General features: G+C 17.3%; 6 protein-coding genes across 6 annotated transcripts in view; 4 read left to right on the top strand and 2 right to left on the bottom strand.

The window, feature by feature from the left end:
- Positions 1-521: 521 nt before the first annotated feature.
- Positions 522-2,057, top strand: PADL01_0907800 (ribosomal RNA methyltransferase, putative; the record flags this gene model as incomplete). Its single annotated transcript, XM_028681744.1, has 1 exon — positions 522-2,057. The coding sequence occupies one exon, from the start codon at positions 522-524 to the stop codon at positions 2,055-2,057; it is 1,536 nt and encodes a 511-aa protein (XP_028538092.1).
- A 1,227-nt stretch (positions 2,058-3,284) lies between these two features.
- Positions 3,285-11,159, top strand: PADL01_0907700 (conserved Plasmodium protein, unknown function; the record flags this gene model as incomplete). Its single annotated transcript, XM_028681743.1, has 18 exons — positions 3,285-3,383; positions 3,493-3,597; positions 3,723-3,945; positions 4,095-4,171; positions 4,340-4,450; positions 4,576-4,618; positions 4,717-4,848; positions 4,960-5,051; positions 5,150-5,262; positions 5,388-5,428; positions 5,565-5,665; positions 5,749-5,843; positions 5,957-6,111; positions 6,220-6,317; positions 6,420-6,614; positions 6,691-8,882; positions 9,001-9,652; positions 9,771-11,159. The coding sequence occupies 18 exons, from the start codon at positions 3,285-3,287 to the stop codon at positions 11,157-11,159; spliced, it is 5,913 nt and encodes a 1,970-aa protein (XP_028538091.1).
- Positions 11,160-11,840: 681 nt separating this feature from the next.
- On the bottom strand, positions 11,841-12,428 carry PADL01_0907600 (conserved Plasmodium protein, unknown function; the record flags this gene model as incomplete). The annotated part of the gene is made up of 1 exon (XM_028681742.1): positions 11,841-12,428. The coding sequence occupies one exon, from the start codon at positions 12,426-12,428 to the stop codon at positions 11,841-11,843; it is 588 nt and encodes a 195-aa protein (XP_028538090.1).
- Positions 12,429-14,636: 2,208 nt separating this feature from the next.
- PADL01_0907500 (conserved Plasmodium membrane protein, unknown function) lies at positions 14,637-16,593 on the top strand (the record flags this gene model as incomplete). The annotated part of the gene is made up of 8 exons (XM_028681741.1): positions 14,637-14,646; positions 14,857-15,021; positions 15,199-15,412; positions 15,504-15,669; positions 15,776-15,838; positions 16,020-16,145; positions 16,246-16,317; positions 16,492-16,593. The coding sequence occupies 8 exons, from the start codon at positions 14,637-14,639 to the stop codon at positions 16,591-16,593; spliced, it is 918 nt and encodes a 305-aa protein (XP_028538089.1).
- A 561-nt stretch (positions 16,594-17,154) lies between these two features.
- On the bottom strand, positions 17,155-21,897 carry PADL01_0907400 (conserved Plasmodium protein, unknown function; the record flags this gene model as incomplete). Its single annotated transcript, XM_028681740.1, has 5 exons — positions 17,155-17,208; positions 17,306-17,379; positions 17,471-17,612; positions 17,718-21,424; positions 21,537-21,897. 5 exons carry the CDS (start codon positions 21,895-21,897, stop codon positions 17,155-17,157), a joined length of 4,338 nt encoding a protein of 1,445 aa, XP_028538088.1.
- Positions 21,898-24,388: 2,491 nt separating this feature from the next.
- PADL01_0907300 (conserved Plasmodium membrane protein, unknown function) overlaps positions 24,389-24,519 on the top strand; it is a gene marked incomplete at both ends in the record, with an annotated part of 1,461 nt that continues 1,330 nt past the window's right edge. The window contains one exon of the mRNA XM_028681739.1: positions 24,389-24,519. This exon is cut by the window's right edge and continues 1,075 nt beyond it. Within this exon, the coding sequence (XP_028538087.1) occupies positions 24,389-24,519 (131 nt within the window).

Genomic DNA, 24,519 nt, shown 5'->3' with positions numbered 1-24,519 from the left:
TATATATATATATTTTTGTACATCGTATATATAATATATATATATTATATATTGTAGTTCCATAATTTGTTAATTTTTTTTTTTTTTTTTTTTTTGTAAATTCTAATATTTTACCCATTTTTTACAATCCCTATATTTTATTATAAACATATAAAAAATATGTGAACTTTATATATATTATATATGCAACATATGCAAGGCTCTATATATATAATATTGAAACGCTAAAAAATTTTAAATATATTAATATATTTTTATTATTTTTTTTTTTTTTAAGGAACGTTTTCTATGACAAAAAAAATGATATAAAAATAAATACTACTAAAAAGGAATTATTATATATAATCCAAAGAAGAAATATTAATCTCTGTCATTGTTTTAAAATAAAGATGTTTATTAAAATAAATATTATATAAAAGTAATATAATATAAATAAATATTATATATATATATGTATTTATATTTTTATTATCATTAAAAATAAGTAAATAAAATATCAATCTATATATTTATGTTTTATTATGGGAAAACTTAGTAAAGATAGAAGAGACATTTATTATCGTAAGGCAAAAGAAAGTGGGTATAGGGCAAGAAGTTCATTTAAATTAATCCAAATAAATGAAAAATTTGGGATATTAAAATTATTTAAACCAGATATATATAATAATTATAATAATAAAAATGATTTAATAAATATATATAATGAACACTATTGTTATAATATTGTCGACTTATGTGCAGCTCCTGGTAGTTGGTCTCAAGTTTTAAAAAATATTTGTTTATATAATTATTATCAAATATTATATATAATAAATAAATATACTAATGATGAAAATATTAAAAATATACAACATGAAGAATTTCTAAACAAGTTTTCTTTGTATATTAATTATAACGATGAATTAGAAAATAAAATAAATAACTTAAAAATAAAAGATTCAAATATAAAAGAACCAAATATTGTTGCTGTAGATTTACAGGAAATAGGAAATATGAATTATGTGAAAATTATTCAAGGAGATATAACCAAAATGTCAACTATAGATAAAATTTTGAAATGTATGAATAATAAAATTAATAGTGATGAAGAAAATATAAATGTTTTTAATAATACTCATGAGCAAAAAAAAAATAAAAATTATTTTTCATATGCTCATACTGTTGTTAGTGATGGTGCTCCTGATATTACAGGAATGAATGATATTGATGAATTCATTCAATCACAATTAATTTTGTCTAGCTTAAAAGTTTGTTGTTCCGTTTTAAAAATAGGTGGGAATTTTATTAGTAAAATATTTAGAGGAGAACATACAGGATTATTAATTCTACATTTAAATAAATTTTTTAAAAGAGTCTATATATGTAAACCTCAAAGTAGTAGGAATAAAAGTTTAGAATCATTCCTTGTTTGTCTTAATTTCTCTTTATCCACATCAAATATTATATCAATGAATAATCATAATTCAGAAAATCAAATTAATCACAAATATTTATCTGAACAACAAATTAGAATATATCATGCTCAGCTCATAACTAATAAGGATAAAGATGATCAACAGTTTGAAAATAAAAAGGAACACTATAATTATGATGATAATATTGATAATAATTTGTGTCATACAACAAATAACAACAATGAAATTATATATTATGATCATATACAAACTAAAGAGGTGTCATCACCACATGAACATAATAATATTGTAGAAAATAACCCTACTCCAAATTTGGATATCTTAAAAAATATAAATAAAATTATAAATGAATATGATAATGACAAAAACAACCTAGATATATTTAATTTTTATTGTTCTGATAGTGATGAGGAAATAAAATATTTTAATTCAGAAGATGAAGAAGTTGTAAATAATTATATTTCATCAGAAAGTTTTATGACCAATAAATTATTTACATTTATTGCAACAGATAATTATTATGATTCTGATAAGTCTTATTTGTTACCAGAAAATTATGTCAGACATGAACCCCAACTCATGCCATTAAAACCTCCTTACATGTTATCATTGCAGAAAAAAAGACAAGAGGTAAAAAAATAGTTACAGAGAATATTAAATATATATATATATAGATATATTTTTTTTTTTTAAGCATTAGAAGGTATCTATTGTTTTAAAAAAAACAAAATGTGAATAAAACATTTTAACTCTATTCATTTTATAATATAACTATACGTTAAAGAATTAATGATTTACATTTATAATTATATATAAAAAAATAATTACCTTTTTTTTTAAATAATTAATTAAATCAATTTATAATTAATTAAGCTTTCATTTAATAAATGTATGTTTTTTTATGGTTATTAATTATTTTTTTGAATAACATTTATACTAAACATAATTTCGTTTTTTTTAATTATATATATATATATATATATATATATATGTATATTTTTTTGCTATCATAGATGATACATCTTTTTTTTTTTTTGAACATAAAATTAAAAAGTAAATAAATATTGTTTGAAATACAATTTTAAATCTTACCATTTTTAGTATTTTTCTTTGTTTTAATAATTTAAGTTTTTATTATAAATAAATAAGATCCCTTTGAATGACTACATAAAAGTAGTAAAATAAAAAAAATAAAAAAAATTAGAATAATTAATAAAATAATAAATATAGCCAAAATATATTGATAAATAGCTATTTTTCCTGACATGTTCAGGTAATTTTGTAAAAAAAAAAATGAGAAAAATTATTTCATGTTCATGTCATTTTATTTTATTCTTAAAAGTTTTTAAATTGTTGTTTGTGTGTATATATAGAATAACTGAATATACAATGTTGTGTATTTTTTTTTAGACATTATACATACATAAAGGAAATAATATAAATAAATAAATATATATATATATATATATTTTTTATTTATAATGTAAAAATAAAGTTGTATTTATAAATACATAATATATATATTTTTAACGGTAATATACAAAGTGCATTAAAGTGCATATTATTTTATCTATTTTTTCTTTTCTTTTTTTTTTTTTTTATAACATCAACAACATTTATATGTTGTAAAATGTATAAAATTATATAGGATAATAATAATGTAGAAAGATTATTTATAGAAATATTTGAATATTTTTATAAAAATAAAAACACTTTTATATATTGTAAAAATGGAATAAAATGAAAAATATATATATATATATATATATTTATATATTTATATTTATTTATTTATTAATTGTATAGAAAACCAATTCTATATTATGTCTTATTAATAACGATGAAATACTTTTATTCAACAAATTAAAAATGTCTATAAGTATTCCTAATGTTAAGAATAATTTTTCTCTTTTAATAAAATTAAAGTCATTACATCTTTTAAATAATTCTTCTAAGAATGAAGTTAATGTATGAAAATAAAAAGAAATTAAAAAAAAAAATATATATATGCTTTATAATACGTAATTTATATATTTTTACTATTTAATTATTTTTTCATATTTCCTTTTTCAAACAGTTAAATGTAAACGTTTTTTATGACATCGAAGACGAAGAGAAAATAAAATGTATCCCAGAGAGAGTTCATTCAATTGAAACGTTTAATAATGAATACAATTTTGTGGTACAACCATAACAAAAAAAAAAAAAAAAAAAAAGAAAAAATAATATATTATAATAATATATACATTTATTATTTCTACAACTTTATAAATATATCTTATTATGTTTATTTCTTATTTTGTTCAGTTCAAAGTCAGTGTAAACAAATGTTTCTATTTGCCCTTTATCTGTTTAAAGGGAAAATGTCCGAATTTTATACATATCACATTTGTAGATGAGGATGGAAAAAACAAAGAAAGAAAAAAATTAGGATTAAAAATATATTTAAATAAAAAGTATAGCTTTTTAAAATGTTACAGTTCATATAAAACATATAATGTTTATGAATGCAATAACAACAATGTTAAAGGTTAAAAATATTAATATAGAATTAAATTAAAAAGGAATGATATTAGATTCTATATTGTATCTAATATAATTTATGTAGAGAATTATTCGATATATTATATTATATCATATTATATTTAATATATTTTACTTTTTTGAACTGCATATTAGGCTATGTAGAGTTGGCATGTGAAATCGTTAGTTGTGAACATCCTTTGGAGTATTTTCCAAAAAAAAATAAAAAAATGGTAAAAAATAAAAAAAAAAAAAAAAAATAATAAAAAATAATAATAACACACGAAAATGAGAATATATACTTCAATATATATAATATATATATATATATTCTCGTGGTTATTCCAAACAATATATTATTATCAATATTATATTTTTAATTTATTTATAAAATGGTGTAGGATAACGACGACTACTTTTCATTGGCAACAGATATATCAATTAGCAAGCTAAAAAAAGAAATGATCATATGCAAAACAGATAAAGATATGGATACTCACATAGAATCATATGTAATTAAATATATAAATGTGTATATATGTCATATATTATATTATCTTTTTTTATTTTTTATGTCATATATTTCTATATAATTATATAACACTATAATTTTATTCCAATATTTTTTTCTTATTAGAATCTGGAGAATAAAGACAATAATTGTGAAAAATCATCACCATGTAATTAAAATATATCTACAAAAAAGAAAAAAAAAAAAAAAGTGGGGATTTTTTTTTTTTTTTTTATGCTAAAAAGTATATATATTTTTTATTTTCAGATAAAAGAAATATTCTTGAGATATTTTCTTCTTCCTTTAAAAATGCATATAAGAAAATGCCTATACCTTTAATAACAACTTCGAATTTGGTTGACATTCTTTTAAATACTATGCTTGTTCAATATAGAAGAAGTACGATCAAAAAGAAAAAAAAAAATATATATATATATATATATATATATATATATATATATATATTTACATAGTGAGTTCATTTTTTTTCTGATCAATATATATTTTTAGATGGCATACAAAATCCTCCATGGTTAAAAATTATTAATGACGCTTACGATTTACACTTATTTAAACATTTCCAATTGTGCAACAATAAAAAGGTAAGTAAAAGGAATATGCATATATGTTTTTATTTATAAATATAAGATATCATTAAAACAATAATATATATATATATATATATTTTTATTTTTTGTAGGATTATCAAATGTATGAGGAAATTAGGACTTGTAGTTTATTTCTTTATCTAGATAGTGTATTTCTAAATACAGCCGCTCAGTTTTCTAAATATGTTATAATACAAGAATATACGTAAGAGCAAATGAATAATAAATATAAAATGAATAAAATTTTATAGATACATACATATATATATATATATATATATATATATATATACATATATATTTATATATATGTGTAATTTGCTTTTTTAGAAAATATACTAACCCCAGATATGTTAATAAATTACTTAAAGGTAGAAAATAAAAAAGACAAAAATAATATTATAACAACCACGATTTATTTGATAAATATTGTATGATGATTTATTGTTTAATATATACCATTTATTTTATTTTTTTTTTTTTTTTTATATATATATTATATTATAGGAAAGTTACATCATAAAATAGACTTGGGTCATAATTTTATATACGAAAAAATCGTGGATGATTCACCTTTGGATATGCTAAAACTATTTAAAAATGATGAAGTATAAAATTAGCACAATATTAATAGTTATAAATAAATATAAATATATATATATATATATATATATATTTAAATTTCTTTTAGATATATGTAACTAAAGATTCTGGGGTTATAGGGGAAGGATTGATTGGTATCTTAATATTTGGGGATGAAAAAACGGATGCCGAAAAAGCTTACAAGTAAATATAATATATATATATATATATGTATGTATGTATGATTAAATAAATTATAAGAATTATACATATATATATATATATATATATATATATATATTTATTTAAATGTTCAGAATATACAATAGGGAAATAAAAGCTCAACAATGGTTAAACAAAGGAATAGCTAAAATAAAAATGGAAAATATGAAATGTAGGAAAAATATAATAAAGGAAAAAAGAGAGAGCGAATGGATATCTTTATCTTTATTATCTTTTAATATGGGAACAGGTAAATAAAATATATAAATAAGGGAATAATTTAAAAGTTATATTACTTAGGAAATTGGAAAAATATATATATATATATATATATTTATTTATTTATTTTATTTCTCAGTTGTGTCTTATAAAGGATTTAAAATGTATGTAATACCGTTACCACAATTACCTTTAAACATAACAAAATTAAATAATATCAAAGGGAACTTGAAATATGTAAGAAATATAAAATATATATTAATATTAACATTACAATATTATATATATATATGTATATATTTATTTATTTATTTATTTTTATGTTCGTTTTGTCTTTAGGAAATGTCATTGCTAGAAAAAAATATTCCAACATATAATTTGCTTAAAAACCCAAATGTAAGACAGTCTTTTATAATACCATATTATAAACAAAATAATTATGTTTTTTTTAATATTAATTGTATGATGTTTAAATGGAAGAATAATAGTGACAGTATATTTACACATTCTGAATTAGACCACTTGGATATCGAGGTATGATTTATATAGATATATGAAATAAAAATATATATATATATATTTTTATTTGTGTGTCGTTTTATTTATATAGAGTAATCATAGTGCACGTGAAAGATGCTATAATGTTCCTCCCGTTTATTCCAATCTGTTGAAGGTTCAAAATAATATTTGTTTATATAAAGAAATATCAGATGATTGTAAGACAGATAAAGAGAGATACGAGAAAAAAGTCGATATATATTTAGAGAAGATAGTTATAGAGCTGGAGAAAGTCCATTTGAATGTACCTTTTGATTCTGTTTCCTTAAAAATGTATTTACAAAATAAAGGATTAAGAATAAGACATCTTGGAAGAATGTTGAAGTTTATTACTTACAAATGGTTATATAATATAATTACATATGAGATATTTATACGTTGTATAAAAAAATTTATATTTCTTTGTATGCGTGAAATGTCTATATTTTATAAGAAGAAAGTGATGGCATATATATATCAATATAGAGAAAATAATAAAAAGAATGAGATTAAAAAGATGAGGGAAAAAGAATTAATAAGTAATCTTTTACGAGCACATAAGAGTAGTAAAGAGAAAAAGAAGATGGATTTTTCATATTTTAATGAAAAAGGAAATCAAGACATTAATATAAAAAGTAATTATAATGATAATAATAATAATATAGATGAATTATTATATGATACGGAGGCATCTACATGTAGTAATAACACATATGATGATAATAATAATAATAATATGTTTAATTATAAAAAGAGAGAAGATAACAATAAAATGAATCAAATAAGTGATAGTTTATTGCACATATATGAATTAGCAAATGATAAAAATATGATTGAGAATCGTTTGAAGTTTGAAAATGTATCTTTATTATCAGTTATATTTAATTTTGATATTGTGAGAAAATATACAAATAAAGAAATGTATATATTAAAAAGGGTGAATGAAAAGAAAAGAGATGTTATAGATAATTACATAATAATTAAAAAAATATATAAAGGAAATATTAGTTTAATCGATATGTTAATAATAAATATTTTTAATATATTATTAACAACAAAAAATTATTATTATAAAAATATTTTTTTATTAGAAATAAATAAATTATGTTATGAATTATATAAAATAAATATATCATATTTGTGTGAAGAAATACAGGATAATTATATATATGATAATTTGCAAAAGGTTCTAGGTATATTATATTTTCCATCTTTATTAGAATATGATGAAGAAATTAAAAAAGGGAATAAGATATTTCATTTATATGATTTAAAGAGTTATAATATAAGAATAAAAAGATCATTGAATATATATTATATAGATTTTGTTACCAATAGGTATATATTTAATTATCAAAATATTCATTTGGATATATCTATAGAAAATAAGAGACTATTATCAATATTAATATTTTATACACTTGTATATTATTATAATAATAATAATATAAATAAGAATTATTTATATATGGACAATTTAAAATGGGAAGATTTTGAAAGGGTGTTATTACAATCTGATAAACAGAAAAAATATTTTCATAAAATATATGATGAAAAAATAAATCTTCTTTTAACATCAAAGGATAATATAACATTATTTAATAATAGAGATTATTTTACATTTTATGGTTTATTAAATATAGTAGCTGAAGGAATTAAGATGCGTCTTTTTAAGATGTCTATGAATAAATCGTTTTATCTATTTAGATGTATATCTGAAAATAGTGTTATGTCCATATATATACGTTTAATGTGGTTATCTATATATATGTTTTTAAGATATTATATTTCTGAAGGTTGTGATCTAGACAGTCCGCATAAAAAGGATGACATCTGTATTAAGGATCTTAGAATTAGAAATGGATCCTCTCAAAATGATATTAAAGGAATGAAAAAATATGTTAAGGATAAAGAACAAATAAAAAAAAAAAATAATAATAATAATAAAAAAAATGATGGTGATGATGATGATAATGATGATAATGATGATAATGATGATTTGTTGTTGAAAAGGAAAAAAAAAATATTTTTTAAAGTTGAAGGAGATGACACAACATGTGAATCAACAATATATAGTGATAATATAAATGAAAAATGTTTGAATTATAACTCAGATAATTCTGTTGATATATATGAGAAAGATATGTCTATGTTTGAAAAGATAAATGTGTATAAAAAAACATATGAGATATGCTCGATAATATTGAAGAATTATTTTGTGTATTATCATCCTTTATATTTAGATTTTTATTTATCTTTTGCCTGGTAAAAATATTGATTCAATAAATAAATAAATATAAATATATACATATATATAAATATATATATATATATATTTTTGTGCGTTGAAATATTATAATTTCATGTTGTTTCATTTTATTAGGTATAATAAGGGTTCAAATAATGAGCAAGGATTTCTTCACTTCTTGAGAGAATTCATATTACTTCAAATAAATGTATGCTCAAAAAGTTGTAGGGAAAAAAAGATGGAAATTCTAAAAATGAACGAGAATTTGGAGCATCTTGTTTTTTCTATAATTTTTAAGAATAACAAAGAGGATGAAAATAATAAAAATAAATATGATATAAATGAAAATATGAATATAAAGAGGATGGATAATTATGATTGTTCCTCCTTTTTAAATGATATATGTTATCCACATTTTAATATATATAAGGACAATAAGAATTATGATATTTTAAAAGATATTAATTTTTTGAAATCGAATACTCTTTTGGCTAGTTCATTACATTATTTTATTAATTGTTTATTTTATTATTACAATAATGATGAATATATAAATAAATATAAGAGTAGTGATTTTATTTATGATAGTATACATATATGCATAAATTCAATGGAGAGTGTCAAAAGGATATATAGATTATCTAGTAATACTGAAAAAGATTTTGGAAATGCATGTCTGGATATATCTTTGATGATAATAATATTGAAGTTAAACCATCCCAATTTTTTAGTTGACAAAAATAATTGGATGTTGTATGCTCTTCAAAATGGTATTGAGGCAGAACAGGTTAAAATAAAAAAAAAAAAAAAAAAAAAAAAAAAAAAAAAAAAAAATACATATAAATATATATATATATATATATGTGTTATTATTTATTTATATATTTATGAATTCCCTTTTGCAGGTACTGAAGCAGCATTGTGGTGATAGCCACATAGACACTATAAAATGTAGATATATCCTTGGACTTATATATATATATTTTAATAATTTCGAGTGTATGCATATGTTAGAAAACGTTTTTTATCATATACATAATTATGAGTATACTTATGAAGATAATAATATTTTAAGTAGTATTTTTTGGTATATCCCAGATAAATATAAAGGCAGCTTAAATTGTATGAATAGACAAAAGCTTATATTAGATAAAAGAAAAATAAAATGCTATTTATTTTATATGTGGTTAAATATATTTATTCCTTTGGAGTATTCCAAAAAAATTATGAATATATTATTTATGTTATATTCAATGGATATATATAAGAAGAAAAAGAAGGGGAAATCACATGATAAAGATAATACCTTTTTTAAACAAGGGAAAATAGATTCTTATGAACAAATAATATTGTTTATAAAAAATTATAAGTATATATATAAAAAGGATGACTTATTTTTGAATTTGAAAGAATATGATCATTTATTGAGAAGCAACGAAGAGATATACTTGAAAAAGAAGGAAGAAAAAGGGGGAAAAAATGAGACAGATGAGCATAATATATATAATATATATAATAATAATATACATAATATATATAGTAATAATAATATTCATTATTATATGGATGGTGTTAATTATTTTAATAATAGTTTAGATGAATCAAAAAATTTTAAGATGAAGAAAGATATAGATAATAAGGACATATTATTTTATTTACATAATGAAAAGAAAAATAAAGAATACAATAGCATAACATCTTTTTTTTTAAAAGAATTTTTAGATATAGTAGAAATAGAATCTGAGTTATTATATGATGAGGAAAAATATTTGAACGAATATAAATCATATACTGGTATTCAAAAGAAGACAAAAATGTATTCATTGCTACATAAATTGTTAAAAATAAAGGAAAAGATAAAGAACAGAAATAAGAAAAATAAAGGATGTGATAATTATATGGGTTATATTAATAAATATAATGATAAACATTCATATTTTGATGATAATAAAAGTTACAATAAGATTAAACAAATAAATTCTATTACAGAATATAGTGATAAAGATAGTCTTTCATTTTTAAATTCAAATAAAACGTGGAGTGATACCTCATCTAATTACACTGTTATTGTTAAAAATATAAGTGATAATATAAAGAAAAAAAATAAAAAAAATAATAATAATAATAATGATAATAATACGTTTCATTCTTTTCTAATGCATTATGATTATAAAAACAAAAAGAGAAATAAAGTTAAGAAATCAAAAATAAAAAAGGACATAAATATTTTTATGAGCATAATGTATTATTTTCTAAATTATGAGTCTTTCCAAAAATTTTACATGAAAACATGATAAAAAAAAAAAAAAAATATATATATATATAATTATATGTTAATGTATAATTTTTATATGAACTTTCATTTTGAAATATTTTTATATTTATAAGATAATGTCTTTTGTTATTGTTTTATTTTTTATTTTTTTTGCCATATTATAAAATAAAAATAAAAAAAAAATTTAAATAACATCAGTTATATAAAATATATATATATATATATTTATATATTTGTGGGTGTTTATTTTTTATATGCTAAATATAATTATAAAAACAAGAGTTTAAAAAAAGTTTTTTGTTTTTGGGTGTATTTTATTAAAAAAAAAATTGCATACATATAATGCACATAAATAAAACTTTATACGGAGACAATAAATATATAAACATATATACATATGTATATATATATATATATATATATATATGTATTTATATATTAAAAAAAGAAAAAACAAATATATATACATATAAATATATATGTACATATTGACATATTAATGTTTAATTTTTATTTTTGATTTTGTCTAAAAAAAAAAAGAATAATATTATAATGTTACCATATTATTACATATAATAAATATATAAATATATATATATATATATATATATATATATATATATATATATATATTTTTACTTTATTTTTTTTTTCATTTTATATACATTTTTTGTGTGATTATTTATATTTGTTGTCCCCCTTATGTAAATGAGACCTTGAAGTTTTTGCTGGGTTTAAATAATTCACAGTATTTAATATATACATATTGATAAAGTGATTGAATATATTTATAAACATAAAAATATAAAACTTTAAAACAAAAAGTAAAGAGGTCTTTTATTTCTTTGGCTATTTTCTTTTTTTCCTTTAATAAAAATAAGAATGTTTTTAGAATGACGTGTTTATATAATTCTAAAAATTTGAATAAATTTGATGTAGTACTTTTTATAAAAACTTTGCAGGTATATATAAAATATACAGGATTTTTTAAAAAATATTTTAGATTCTCTATAGTAACTTTAAATATGTTAATAAATAAGTCCAACATTATAAGACATAATAAAAAAAAACTATTTATAAAATTTAAATATTTATTTACATTATACTTATTACTAACATCCTTTTTTCTATCTTCATAAGTCTTAACAAGTGATTCATATTGTCCTTTTATAGAAAATATTTCATTCTTATCTAATTTGTTATATATCCATTGTTTAGCATCTTCATTCAATTGGAAATAATTTGCGTATTTCATTTTTATATCTTTTTTTTCTTGTTCGGTTTTCATTGTAAAAATTAAAAAATATAAAATAAAATGTAAAAAATTAAATGTGTCTACTGTGTGTGTTATGATAGTTAATATCAAGTAACAAAACAATAGAGAAAATAAAAGCATAAAAATATATATATATATATATATATTTATATATATGTTTATATTTAACTTTGTAATATATAATATATATATATTTTTTTATTTTAATATATATAGTAATTATATAAATATTTTTTTGCACTTTTAATTAAAAAAAAAAAAAAAAATTAAATATCATCAATTATGCATTTTATTTTATTATATTTTTTATTTTTTATTTTATTTATTTTGTTTATTTTTCGTTTCATAAAAAAGGAAAAATCTGAAATTTATTAAAATGCCTCCATAAAATAAAAATAAAAAATAAAATATATAAATAAACAAAGAAGGAAAAAAATTAAAAAAAAAAAATATTATATAAAATATATTATTTTATAATTTTCCAATTTTATAATTTTGTAAAAAAAAAAAAAAAAAAAAAGTGAAATTTAGTAATATGTATGCATAAATAGAAATATGTTTACAAGTTGTAAAAAAAAATAAAATATATATAACATATATTATATATATAAAATATATATTTATTAGTATGTGTTACTAAAGTAGAGGAATAAATTAATATACATATGAAATATTATATGCGACAAAAAGAAAATACACAAAAAAATAAATAAATAAATATATATATATATATATATATATATATATTATATATTCAAGATTAATATTATTTTTTTCATTTTAATTTTTTTCTTTATTTCAAAGTAATATATTCAAATTAAACAAATTCTTGTGGATCTCTTTTACTTTTAAAATAAATAAATAAATATATATATATATATATATTTTATATATGTGTATAATTATTTGTATTAAAACAAAATCATAAAAATTATCTTTTAAAATACACATATATATATATTATATATATATATATATTTTTTTTTTGTCAATTTAATACAAATGTGGATAAACATATGAATAAAATAATCGGAAAAAAAAAAAAAAAAAAAGCAAAACAAAATATTTAATGTTAAGGTCTTTATTTTGAGAGATATTTAATATATCATTTTAACTTCTTAGGTTTTTTTTTTTTTTTTTTTTTTTTTTGTCATACATTTATTAAATGATAATTCTTGCAACAATTTAGAGAAAATATAAGTCATGAAAAAAGAAAAAAGAAAAAAAAAAAAAATAAACCGGATAAATATTTTATCTTCAATTTTTAAGTGTATGAAAATAGTTGTCACATACAAAAATATATTATATATATATATGTATATATATTTTTTATATGTGTATAAATTTATTATAGAAGCATAAAAGAATAAAAGAAGAAAGAAACAAAAGATAATTTATTAAAATGATATTTTTGTAATAAATAACCAAATGATCCAATTAAAAGGTCACATATATTTTTTTTTTTTTTTTTTTGATGTACCCTTTTCATATTCTTTATCTTATATAAAATATAAAAATTGTTAAACATTACTTTATATATTATAAACTTGAAAAAAATTCACATGATTTCGTGTCATCATTTGAAAGTATATTGATACATAATTCTTATTAAGATAATATGTTATTGTATTTATGAGAAAAAAAAAAAAAAAAGAAAAAAAAAATATGAGGAATGTAATAATGTGTTATTTTTTTTAATTCATTTTTATTTTTTTTTCATTTTCTACTGTTATAATATTTTCGTTAAATAATTATATATATATATATATAATGAAAATTATAGTATAACAAATCCAAAATAAGTATACACATATATTTATTATGTGTCATAATTTTTATACAAGGCTTAAAGAAAAAAAAAAAAAAAAATATAAAGTAATAATATTTAAGTGTATTATTTTCAGTTTTTATATATTGTTTTATAATATATATATATTTATTATTTATTAATTATTCTTTTTTGTTATTTTTTTTTATTTTTATTTTTATTTTTTTTTTTTTTTTTTTTATGTGGGAATACATAAAGAAAGAAAGAAAAAATTAATTTGGACTAATAACAAAATATATTTATTAAGATTAATTTTTAATAAATATTATATAAGCTTATAAAGTATAATTAATATATATTATATATATATATAACATATATGTTTATATTTATGTATATAATTTTTTCTCGTATTACATTTTAAGTTTATATATATTTCTCCTGTTTTCCTAATGACTATCGGTAGGAATAATTTTAAAATAAATATTCTTAGACGATATATATATATATATATATATATATATATGATATAATAAATATATTGAGAAATATGGAATACATATATGTGTTATTGATATATGTATGTATATCCTTCCACATTATAAATTATGATATACATAAAATATATACATATACATATATAATATATATATTTATAATTTTTCATTACAGGTATATATCTTCTCATATTTTTAATTTTTTTGTACGTTTTTCTGAGTCGTATGCTTTATGACCTTATCATTAAAAACAAAAAAAATGAATCCATAAGCTCCTCAAATTTGACGGGGGAGAACACTAGAAATTTTTTATTTTTTTTTTTGTTTATATGTCATATAAGTAATATTAAAAAGAAACAATAAAAAATAGAATATATATATAAATATATATATGTACATATATATATACATTTATATGTGTAATATAAAAAATGAATAGACATATTATGCATATCCAACATTTTTATTATAATAAAAATAAATGATCACCATACAATTTAATTATTTATTTTATTAGGTAGAATTGTATCCTTAATAATACTTACATTTTTAGACATTAAATATAATTCAGTTGATTATAGTAATGTGATTTTATTTCCATATTATTATTTTTATTTAACTATACTCAAAGCTTTTCCAACATATCTATTCTTATCATCATTTACAATAATTATTCTTTTTTGGTCACAAGTTTACTATGCATCAGTGTTAGTATCTTCCCCACATTTACAGTAATAAACAAATAAATAAATAAATAAATATATATATATATATATATGTATATATATATTTCATTATTTTATTTTATTTTTTTTTTTTTAGGACGTTGTATATTTTTTTGAATGTATTGGTTTATGCTATAAACGTCATTTTGGCTAGTTTGGCCTATTTCATGAAAGCATATTTTGATTACATATATTACAATTATATTATAGAGTCAATTGTAGACTATATAATAGCAAGTGCCTTTTTATATTATGGAGTAAAGGTATTAAATAATATATATATGTATATATATATATATATTTATTTATATAACTTTCTTATTCTTTAAATAATAAAAATAATTAATCTCATTATTTATATTTTTGTAGGTTACTAACAAACTGAAGGAAAAGAGCAAAGGACTTGCAAGAAAGGATAACATCGTTAAAAGGGTAAACACAATATAATAATATAAAATAAATTGAAAATTATAAGAAATATATATTGTTATATATATATATATATATATATATATATATATATATATATATATGTATTTATTTATTTATATATATATATATATATATATATATTTTTTTTTTTTTTTTTTTTTTTTTTTCCTGAACAATTCAGATTTTAACTTTGGCTATTGTCCTTTTTGTTATTTTGAATTTAAAGGGTTTATATTCATTTTGGTGTTTTATAAAGGATATAAAATTTTATAGCTCTTTTTTTGATCTTCCCACTTGTGACGCTATAGTAAGTATATATATATTAATAAATATATATAAATATTCTTACAATTTTATATTTCCTATCTTAATGTTTTTTTTTTTTTTTTTTTTTTTTTCTTGAATAGATTTATTTTTTATCAGAATGTGTCCCGTCCATACTGATCATTTATACTTTCCAGCCAAGCAAAGAAAAGAGCGTAAGTTTGCAAGAAAAGTGAAAGAAAAAAGGGAAAAATCATATAAATTATAAACATTAAAGGGATTACATGATATAAAAATAAGAAATATTATGTAACATATTAGTGTTAATATATATATATATTTATTTATATGTGTATTTTTTTTTTTTTTTTTTTTTTTTTGTAATGTAGGCAATGGACTTCAAATATACTACCCCTCTATGTTCAGAAACTTTTGACCCGTACAATTTAAAATTTAAAAAGAAAAAGACAAAGAAAAATACTAATAATTAAAATTAATGATATATAATTCAATGTGTATTTTCATCTTTTAAATATATCTATATATATATATAATGTACATATAACCTTTCCATTTGTGTATGTATTTTTTTTATATGTTATCAATTTTTAAGAATTATATGTATATATTATATATTTACATATATTACTTCACCTAAACCTTTTTTATCATATTCATTTAAAAACATATTATTCATTTTATTATAATATATGAACACACATATATTTATATGTTATTTGTTTAAATATTATAACACCACATTTTTCTTTTTGAATCCTAATATATATTTTTTAACAATGTTTTAAAGTGAACATTGGAAAAAGAAAAATGTATATAATCTTTTGATTATACTTTTATTTAACAATTTTTTTGAAAAATAAAAAAATATTCTATGAAAAAAAAACATAAAAAAAAATAAAATAAAATGAAACAAATAAATAAAAATATTTAATATATATATAAAATATAAAAATAATAAAAAAAAAATTACATAATTTAAATTAATTATTATTAAAGTATTCCATAAACACACATGATGATGCTTTTTTTTATCACGCTTGTAATATAAAGCACATGTCTGGTTCGAAGTTTGCAATGATAGAATTCTACAAAAAAAAAAAAAAAATAAAATAAAATAAAAATAATATATATATATATATATATATATATATTAACTATCACATTTTATTCTTTTTTTCTAACACATAAGGTTTGAATTTTTAGATTGATATTATTTGAATTTGGAAAATAAGACTCCAAGTTGGAACATTTTAAAACTATAAAATTAAAATAAAAAAATATACATATATATATATATATATATATATATATATATATATATATATATATGTTTCATTTATTTGTTACTACATATATTACTCGATGTGATGCATTCCTTTTTAGATTTTAAAATATTTTTCTTAGATGAATTATATTTCACTTTCAATGATGTTATATTTAATTTCTGATCAATCCTGGTAAATATATAAAAGACGTTTTTTGACAAGGCCTAAAAAGGTTAACAATAAAAATATAAACATATGTAATATATATATATACAACATTTTTTTTGATATGTTTAATTTTTTTTTATTTTTTTTTTTTTATTTGTTACCACTATATTTAGAACATCTAGAGGATACAAATTAATTTTAAGATATTTTGTGTTTATCAATTTAAATGTTTGGTTTGACTGATAATATTTTGTGATATTTATAAAGGAATATTTATCACACTTACATAGGTAGAAAGAGTTTATGTGGACATATTCTTTATATATAGAATCATTAAAATAAGGAATAGGATTATTTATATTATATATTTTTTTATTATATATTTTTGGGAGTGTAAAATAATTAAATGTATTTTGTGGTACGTTAAATATAGCAAAATTAAATAAATGATGTAAATTTTTATTTTGAGAAAATGATTTAAGTATACTAATTAAATTATATTTAATTTTATTGAATCTAATATATAATGGATGTGTCTTGATATGATTAGAATGTAAATGCTGATCAAAGAAATGAAAATTGATATTGTGATGAGTAGCTATATTATAATTTTTTAGAATTTCAATATTTTTATAATTTGAAAATGTTTCTTTATAATGTGGGAAATTTTCAAAATATATATTTTTGGATATAAATAATAATAATTCTATTAATAATAAGAATATATTTAAATGTTTTTGTAATTCATAAAATGATTTGAATGTATTTAAACAGAATAAAATATTATCATATAATTTATTTATATGTTCATTAGAAATATTAGTTTTTAATATGAAATTAATATTTTCGAATAATTCTTTACATATATTAATAATTTTATATAAATTATTTATATGTTCATTTATATTTTGAAGAAATATTTTTTCAAAAAAACAAACTACTGGTTGAAAATTATTCATATAAATTTCTAAATCTTTATCTGATATTTCTTGTAATAATAATAATATATTTATAGGACATTTTTTTTCTTTATACATCATATATATATCTTTTATTAATAAATTATATATATCTTCTTCATTTAAATTTATATTTTTTTTTGGTATATCATAATTTAATTCAAATTTTTCAAAATGTTCTAATACATCTTTTTTTAAAATTTCTTTACAACTTTGACATATAGTATCTCCATTTGTTATATAAAATTTTCTACTTTTTAAAAATTTCTTTAAAATTTTCCACTCTGGAATCAGTATATTATGTTCGTCTGTCATATCTACACTCGAGCAATTATCACTACTATAATGAATATCACCATCTTCAAAATTATTATTATTACAATTGTAGTAACTATGTTTATTCATATGATAATTATAAGGTTTCTCATCCTTAGGATGTTCACTATTATTATTATTATTATCACTCTTGTGTGTTGCTATTCTTCCATTTGTGTCTCTAAAATGTTTATTAACTTGTCCACATAAGATATTATTCATTTGTTTTTCTTTTTGTTTATGATTTTTATTTTTTTGCTTAAATGTTGTTTCTATATTTCCACAGTCATTTGAATCACACACAATATTTGTATTATTATTATCATTTATATGATTGTCTTCTTGTTTGTTTGGACCATGAATTACATTTTTTTCACCATCTTGATAGTTCTTTATATATTGTTCTGTTTTTTTACATTTTTGTTGATTAAAATAATTATGCTTAGCACATGAACAGCAGATGGTTTTTTCTTTTACCATTTTATTAATAATTTTGTAATAGTTATCAAAATCTTTCTTTTCATTTTCTTTAAAAAATAGGTTATATAAATTTTCATCGAAATTTTCTTTCCTATTTTTTATATACTTTGAAAAATGGATAATACATTTATCTTTGTAATAATATTTTTTTATAGCATCTGGTAGTAATAAAATATTTTTATATATTTCATATAATTTTTTATAACCATCAAATGAAGAATATAAATTAGACATACGTTCATATATATGAAAGATAGTGCGAAGAATTTCATAACAATAGAGAATATATAAAACAAGCATTTCAAGATATTTACATTCTTTATTATTTAGGGTATGAATTTTTTGTATGCCTATTAGGCATGATTTATATTTATGTGATGGAATGATATATTCATGATGGAATTTTTTTTTCTCTCTATTTTTGCATATTTTTTGAATATCCACAAATATTTTGTAATTATCATGATTATTATTATGATTATTATTATGATTATTATTATGATTATCATTTTTATTTTTATTTTTATTATTATTTTTATTTGATTGTGTTTGTATTGACTGCTGGGAGATATTCTTAACATTGTAGATACTTAAGTTTGATAATTTTACATACTTTCTTTTTATATTTAAATAATAATTTATTAATATATAATGTTGGTCATGAGATATATAAGACTGCTTTATATCAAAAAAAGAATCGTTAAAAATTTGTTGGACTATATTATTTTTTACATTCAAAATGTTCTTATTTCTATATGATGACAATTTTTTTTTGTTATCCTTATGATTATTTGAAGATGAATTATTTTTATCATGATGATTATTAAATGATAAGGAGAAATATTTTCTTATATCATGATTATTAAATAAAGGTGCCATATATTTTTTATTATTATTATTATTATTGGAGGTGACCGATGTTATATTATTATTAACATGTATGTTTTTTTTTTTTTTTGATTTTTGGTTTGTTTTAATATATCTATTATAAGACATATTCCTATTATAATTTGTATCAATATAAAATAATTTCTTCTTAGATATTTTTAAAAATTTTAAATATTTTTCATTTGTTTCTTTTGAACGTTTGTATAATAATTCTTGTTGAAAATATCTGGAAATATTATTTCTTATATTATTATATACATTAATATTTTTATAAATATTTTCTAATATATTATATTTATATATAATAATTTTTAAATTAATAGAACATAATATATAAAAACCTACATCCAAACTATATATCATATGTATAGTATTATGAAAATTATAATTATGCATATAATCCGCTTTTTCAATAAATTCATATTTATTTTCTTTTTCTATATTTATCCAGTGGATATCTAATATTTCTAGTCCTTGTTTTTCATATTCATTCTGTTGTATATCTTTTTTGATTATATTATTATTACATATAATATTATTAGTTATATTATTATTAGACATATTATTATTAGACATATTATTATTAGATATATTATTATTAGATATATCATTATTAGATATATCATTATTAGACATATCATTATTAGATATATCATTATTAGATATATCATTATTAGATATATCATTATTAGACATATCATTATTAGATATATCATTATTAGACATATCATTATTAGATATATCATTATTAGATATAATATCATTTTCAGTTCTACTTATAGACATAATACTATTGTCATATAAAAAATTTTTAACAGATGAAAATTCAGAACACAGCAAAGAATTAGAGTTCATTATTTTTTTGTCATTCCATTCTGAATTCGACTCTTTTGTTTTTTTTTCATTTTTTATTGAATAAAGATTATGTATGGTATATTCGTGTTCTTTGTTTTTTGAATGATTTTTATATGTACCCATATTACTATTACTATTTATTTTATTTATTTTTTTTGCTTCTTTCCCTTCAATTAATTCTTGATTATTATAAATGTTAATAATATGATCAGAAGTGTTTACAATAGGTGTATTATCATTTTTAATTTCGTTTATTTTATTTAATAATTCGTAGTTATATTTCTCTTTCTTAATTTTTGACAGATGAGAATATTCATGGTGTCCTTCATCGTGGTCTTCCCCCTCTTGACTTCTTTTTCTTTTTATACCATCTAAATATAAAAATATATAAATAAAAGCATATACATATAAATATATATATATATAAATATAAATATATATATATATATATATATATATATTAATTTTATTTTATTTTATTACTTTGAAATGTTTTTTGGTGAGATGACTTGCCATTCCTTTTACATACATATAAAGCATGAAGAGATTCTTTCTTATGTATTATCTTTCCTTTTATATTAAGAATATACATACTACCAGTCTTACTGGTTACACAAATATAAGAGTTATTATTACTAATATAAACTTTATTCAACTCATCATTAATACATTTTCTAAATAACTTATGCATACTATTATGAGTACTAAATAATTCTATATTATAATTATTATCACATAAAGTAATAATACATATGTATTTATAATTATCACTCATAGTAGCATATAACATATTAGCCCTATGTAATCTCCTACAAACAATTCTGTTTTCTTTAGGGGTCCTCATTTTTAAATAAACACAATTAATTAAAAAATAAATAAATAAATAAAATAAATAAAATAAAATAAAATAAAATAAAAAAATTAACAAATTAACAAATTAATTGTTCCCTCTTCAGATTAAATAACACCAAAAAATTAGCCCTATTACATTTTACAAAAAAAATAAATAAATAAAATAAATAAATAAATAAATATGTACATATGAATACATCTTATATATATATAACATGTTAATATAATATGTTTATCTATTTATTCATTTTGTATTTTTTTATTTTTTTTTTTTTTTTTCTTATAAGGGAAAATATTTCAAACATACATTCCTTATAATAATACTAGAAAAAGGATGTTTATCAACATATTTTATTTTTTTATGCATGCTGGATAAAAATATATAAAAATAAAGGATAAACATATATATATATATATATATATATATATTTTTTATATTATTAGCATTTCAAAAAATATAGATCATGTGGTAATTTCAAATTTTTCTTTTTTTTTTTTTTTTTTTTTTCTTTATCTCCAAATAGACAACATTGAAAAAATATAAATTAAAAATATATATGCATATATAAATAAATAAATATAAATATAAATATATATATATATATATATATATATATATATATATATATATGTTTATTATGTCTAATAAAAACAGCGATTCATATACTGCACTGAACAAATTACAACGTACAATGTATGTATATATTATATTATATTATATTATATATAAATATATAGACGACGTTTTTTATATAATATGTTATATGTGTATAACATATAAATAAATTTATATATATTTTATTTTTTAATTTTACTTTTTTATTTATGATGAAAAAATATATACAAATAATTTATTATATTTTTTATATATTATAAACGTACCGTTATATATATATATATATATATATAATATATTTATAATACACATATTATTTTTATATTATGTTTAAAAAAAAAAAAAAAAATTATATATAATGACAAAAAAAATTTATTACAAAAAAAAAAAAAACAGAAAAAAAGAAAAGAAATTATGTCATATAAATATAAACATGTTTTTATATTATGACAAAAATATATATATATATATATATATATATATATATACAACTATTCTCATGTAACATATATATAATATATATATATTTATGTTTTATTGTTTTAATAAGAAAAAAAAAAGAAAAAAAGACAAGGAAAATATAATTACAATATTAGGAATGAATATCAAGGATAGTAATCCTTCTTGATAAAAAATAAAAATATAAAAAAATAATAATATAAATATATAAACATATATATATATATATATATATATATATATATATATATATATAAACACATATATATTATCCTTTTCTAGTATAATATATACTAAACAATAAGTTTTAATATAAGTTACATATATTTATAAGAAGACAAAAAGATAAAACACATATATATATATATATATATATATATATATATATTTATATATTTATATATTAATATATTAATGGAATAAAGAACAAAATTTTTGAAAGTTTAAAATATAAAAAGATATACAATATGTATGAATATTTTATGTATGGAAAATTATATGATTCTAAAAAAAAAAAAAAAAAAAAAAAAAGTATATATAAATAAAAATATTAATTATTTATAAATCTTATGAGTTTTTGATCTTCTCTTCAAAGATATAACATATATATTATATATATATATTGCTTCATTTTTATATTGAATACTCGATTATTTTAATATTTTTGTTTTATGTATATAAAACATTATATGGACACGTATCATATATATAAATTATACATATGTATATATTTATTTAAACATAGTATTTCACTCAAAAAAAAAAAAAAAAAAAAAAAAAAAAAAAAAAAATATCATATATATATATATATTTATTCTTATCAATGAAGTATATTATGTTTAAAATTGATATGTATAAAATATTACATATATATATTTATTATGTTTAGGTGTGATTATAATTATCTAGAAAAAAGAAATAATATAGTAAATTATTATATACACACATAATATATATATATATATATATATATAATATATGTATGTATTTATATAGAGAAGGGTATAAAAATAAATTTTCATTTTAATTTTTATTTTGGGGTTCATTTTATTTTCTCCTTTAATTAACAGTATTAATATATATATATTAATATATATATATTAATATATATGTATATTATTTACTTTATTTTTAAGAAGATAAAGCTTTTCATAGTTTTGCTTTAAATACACTTGAATAAATAATAAAAATTATAAGTATAACAAAAAAAAAAAAAAAAAAAAAAAAAAAAATGAACACTTAAATAATATAATTAATATATTTTAACCAATTAAATGTTTTAAGGTGTGGCATACATGTCAAAATATTATCATTTAGAAAAATAATAATATTGTCAAAATATTTATATATATATTTTTTTTTTTTTTTGGGGGGGTGAAGAGATATCTATTAATCCCTTTTGAATCTGATGAATACATATTTTTTTTTACTTTTCCTTATTACATTCTTTTATTATAAAAATGTAGAATGTGTAAGAAAAAAAGAATTGCACGAAAAATATAAAACCCTTAGTTTTATCAATAGTTATAATAATAATGA

This window comes from Plasmodium sp. gorilla clade G2 (genome assembly GCF_900097015.1).
Source record: "Plasmodium sp. gorilla clade G2 genome assembly, chromosome: 9".
NCBI classification, from domain to species: domain Eukaryota; phylum Apicomplexa; class Aconoidasida; order Haemosporida; family Plasmodiidae; genus Plasmodium; species Plasmodium adleri (nom. inval.).
The sequence above is the reverse complement of the archived record's forward strand: the minus strand, read 5'-3'. Positions and strand labels throughout refer to the sequence as shown.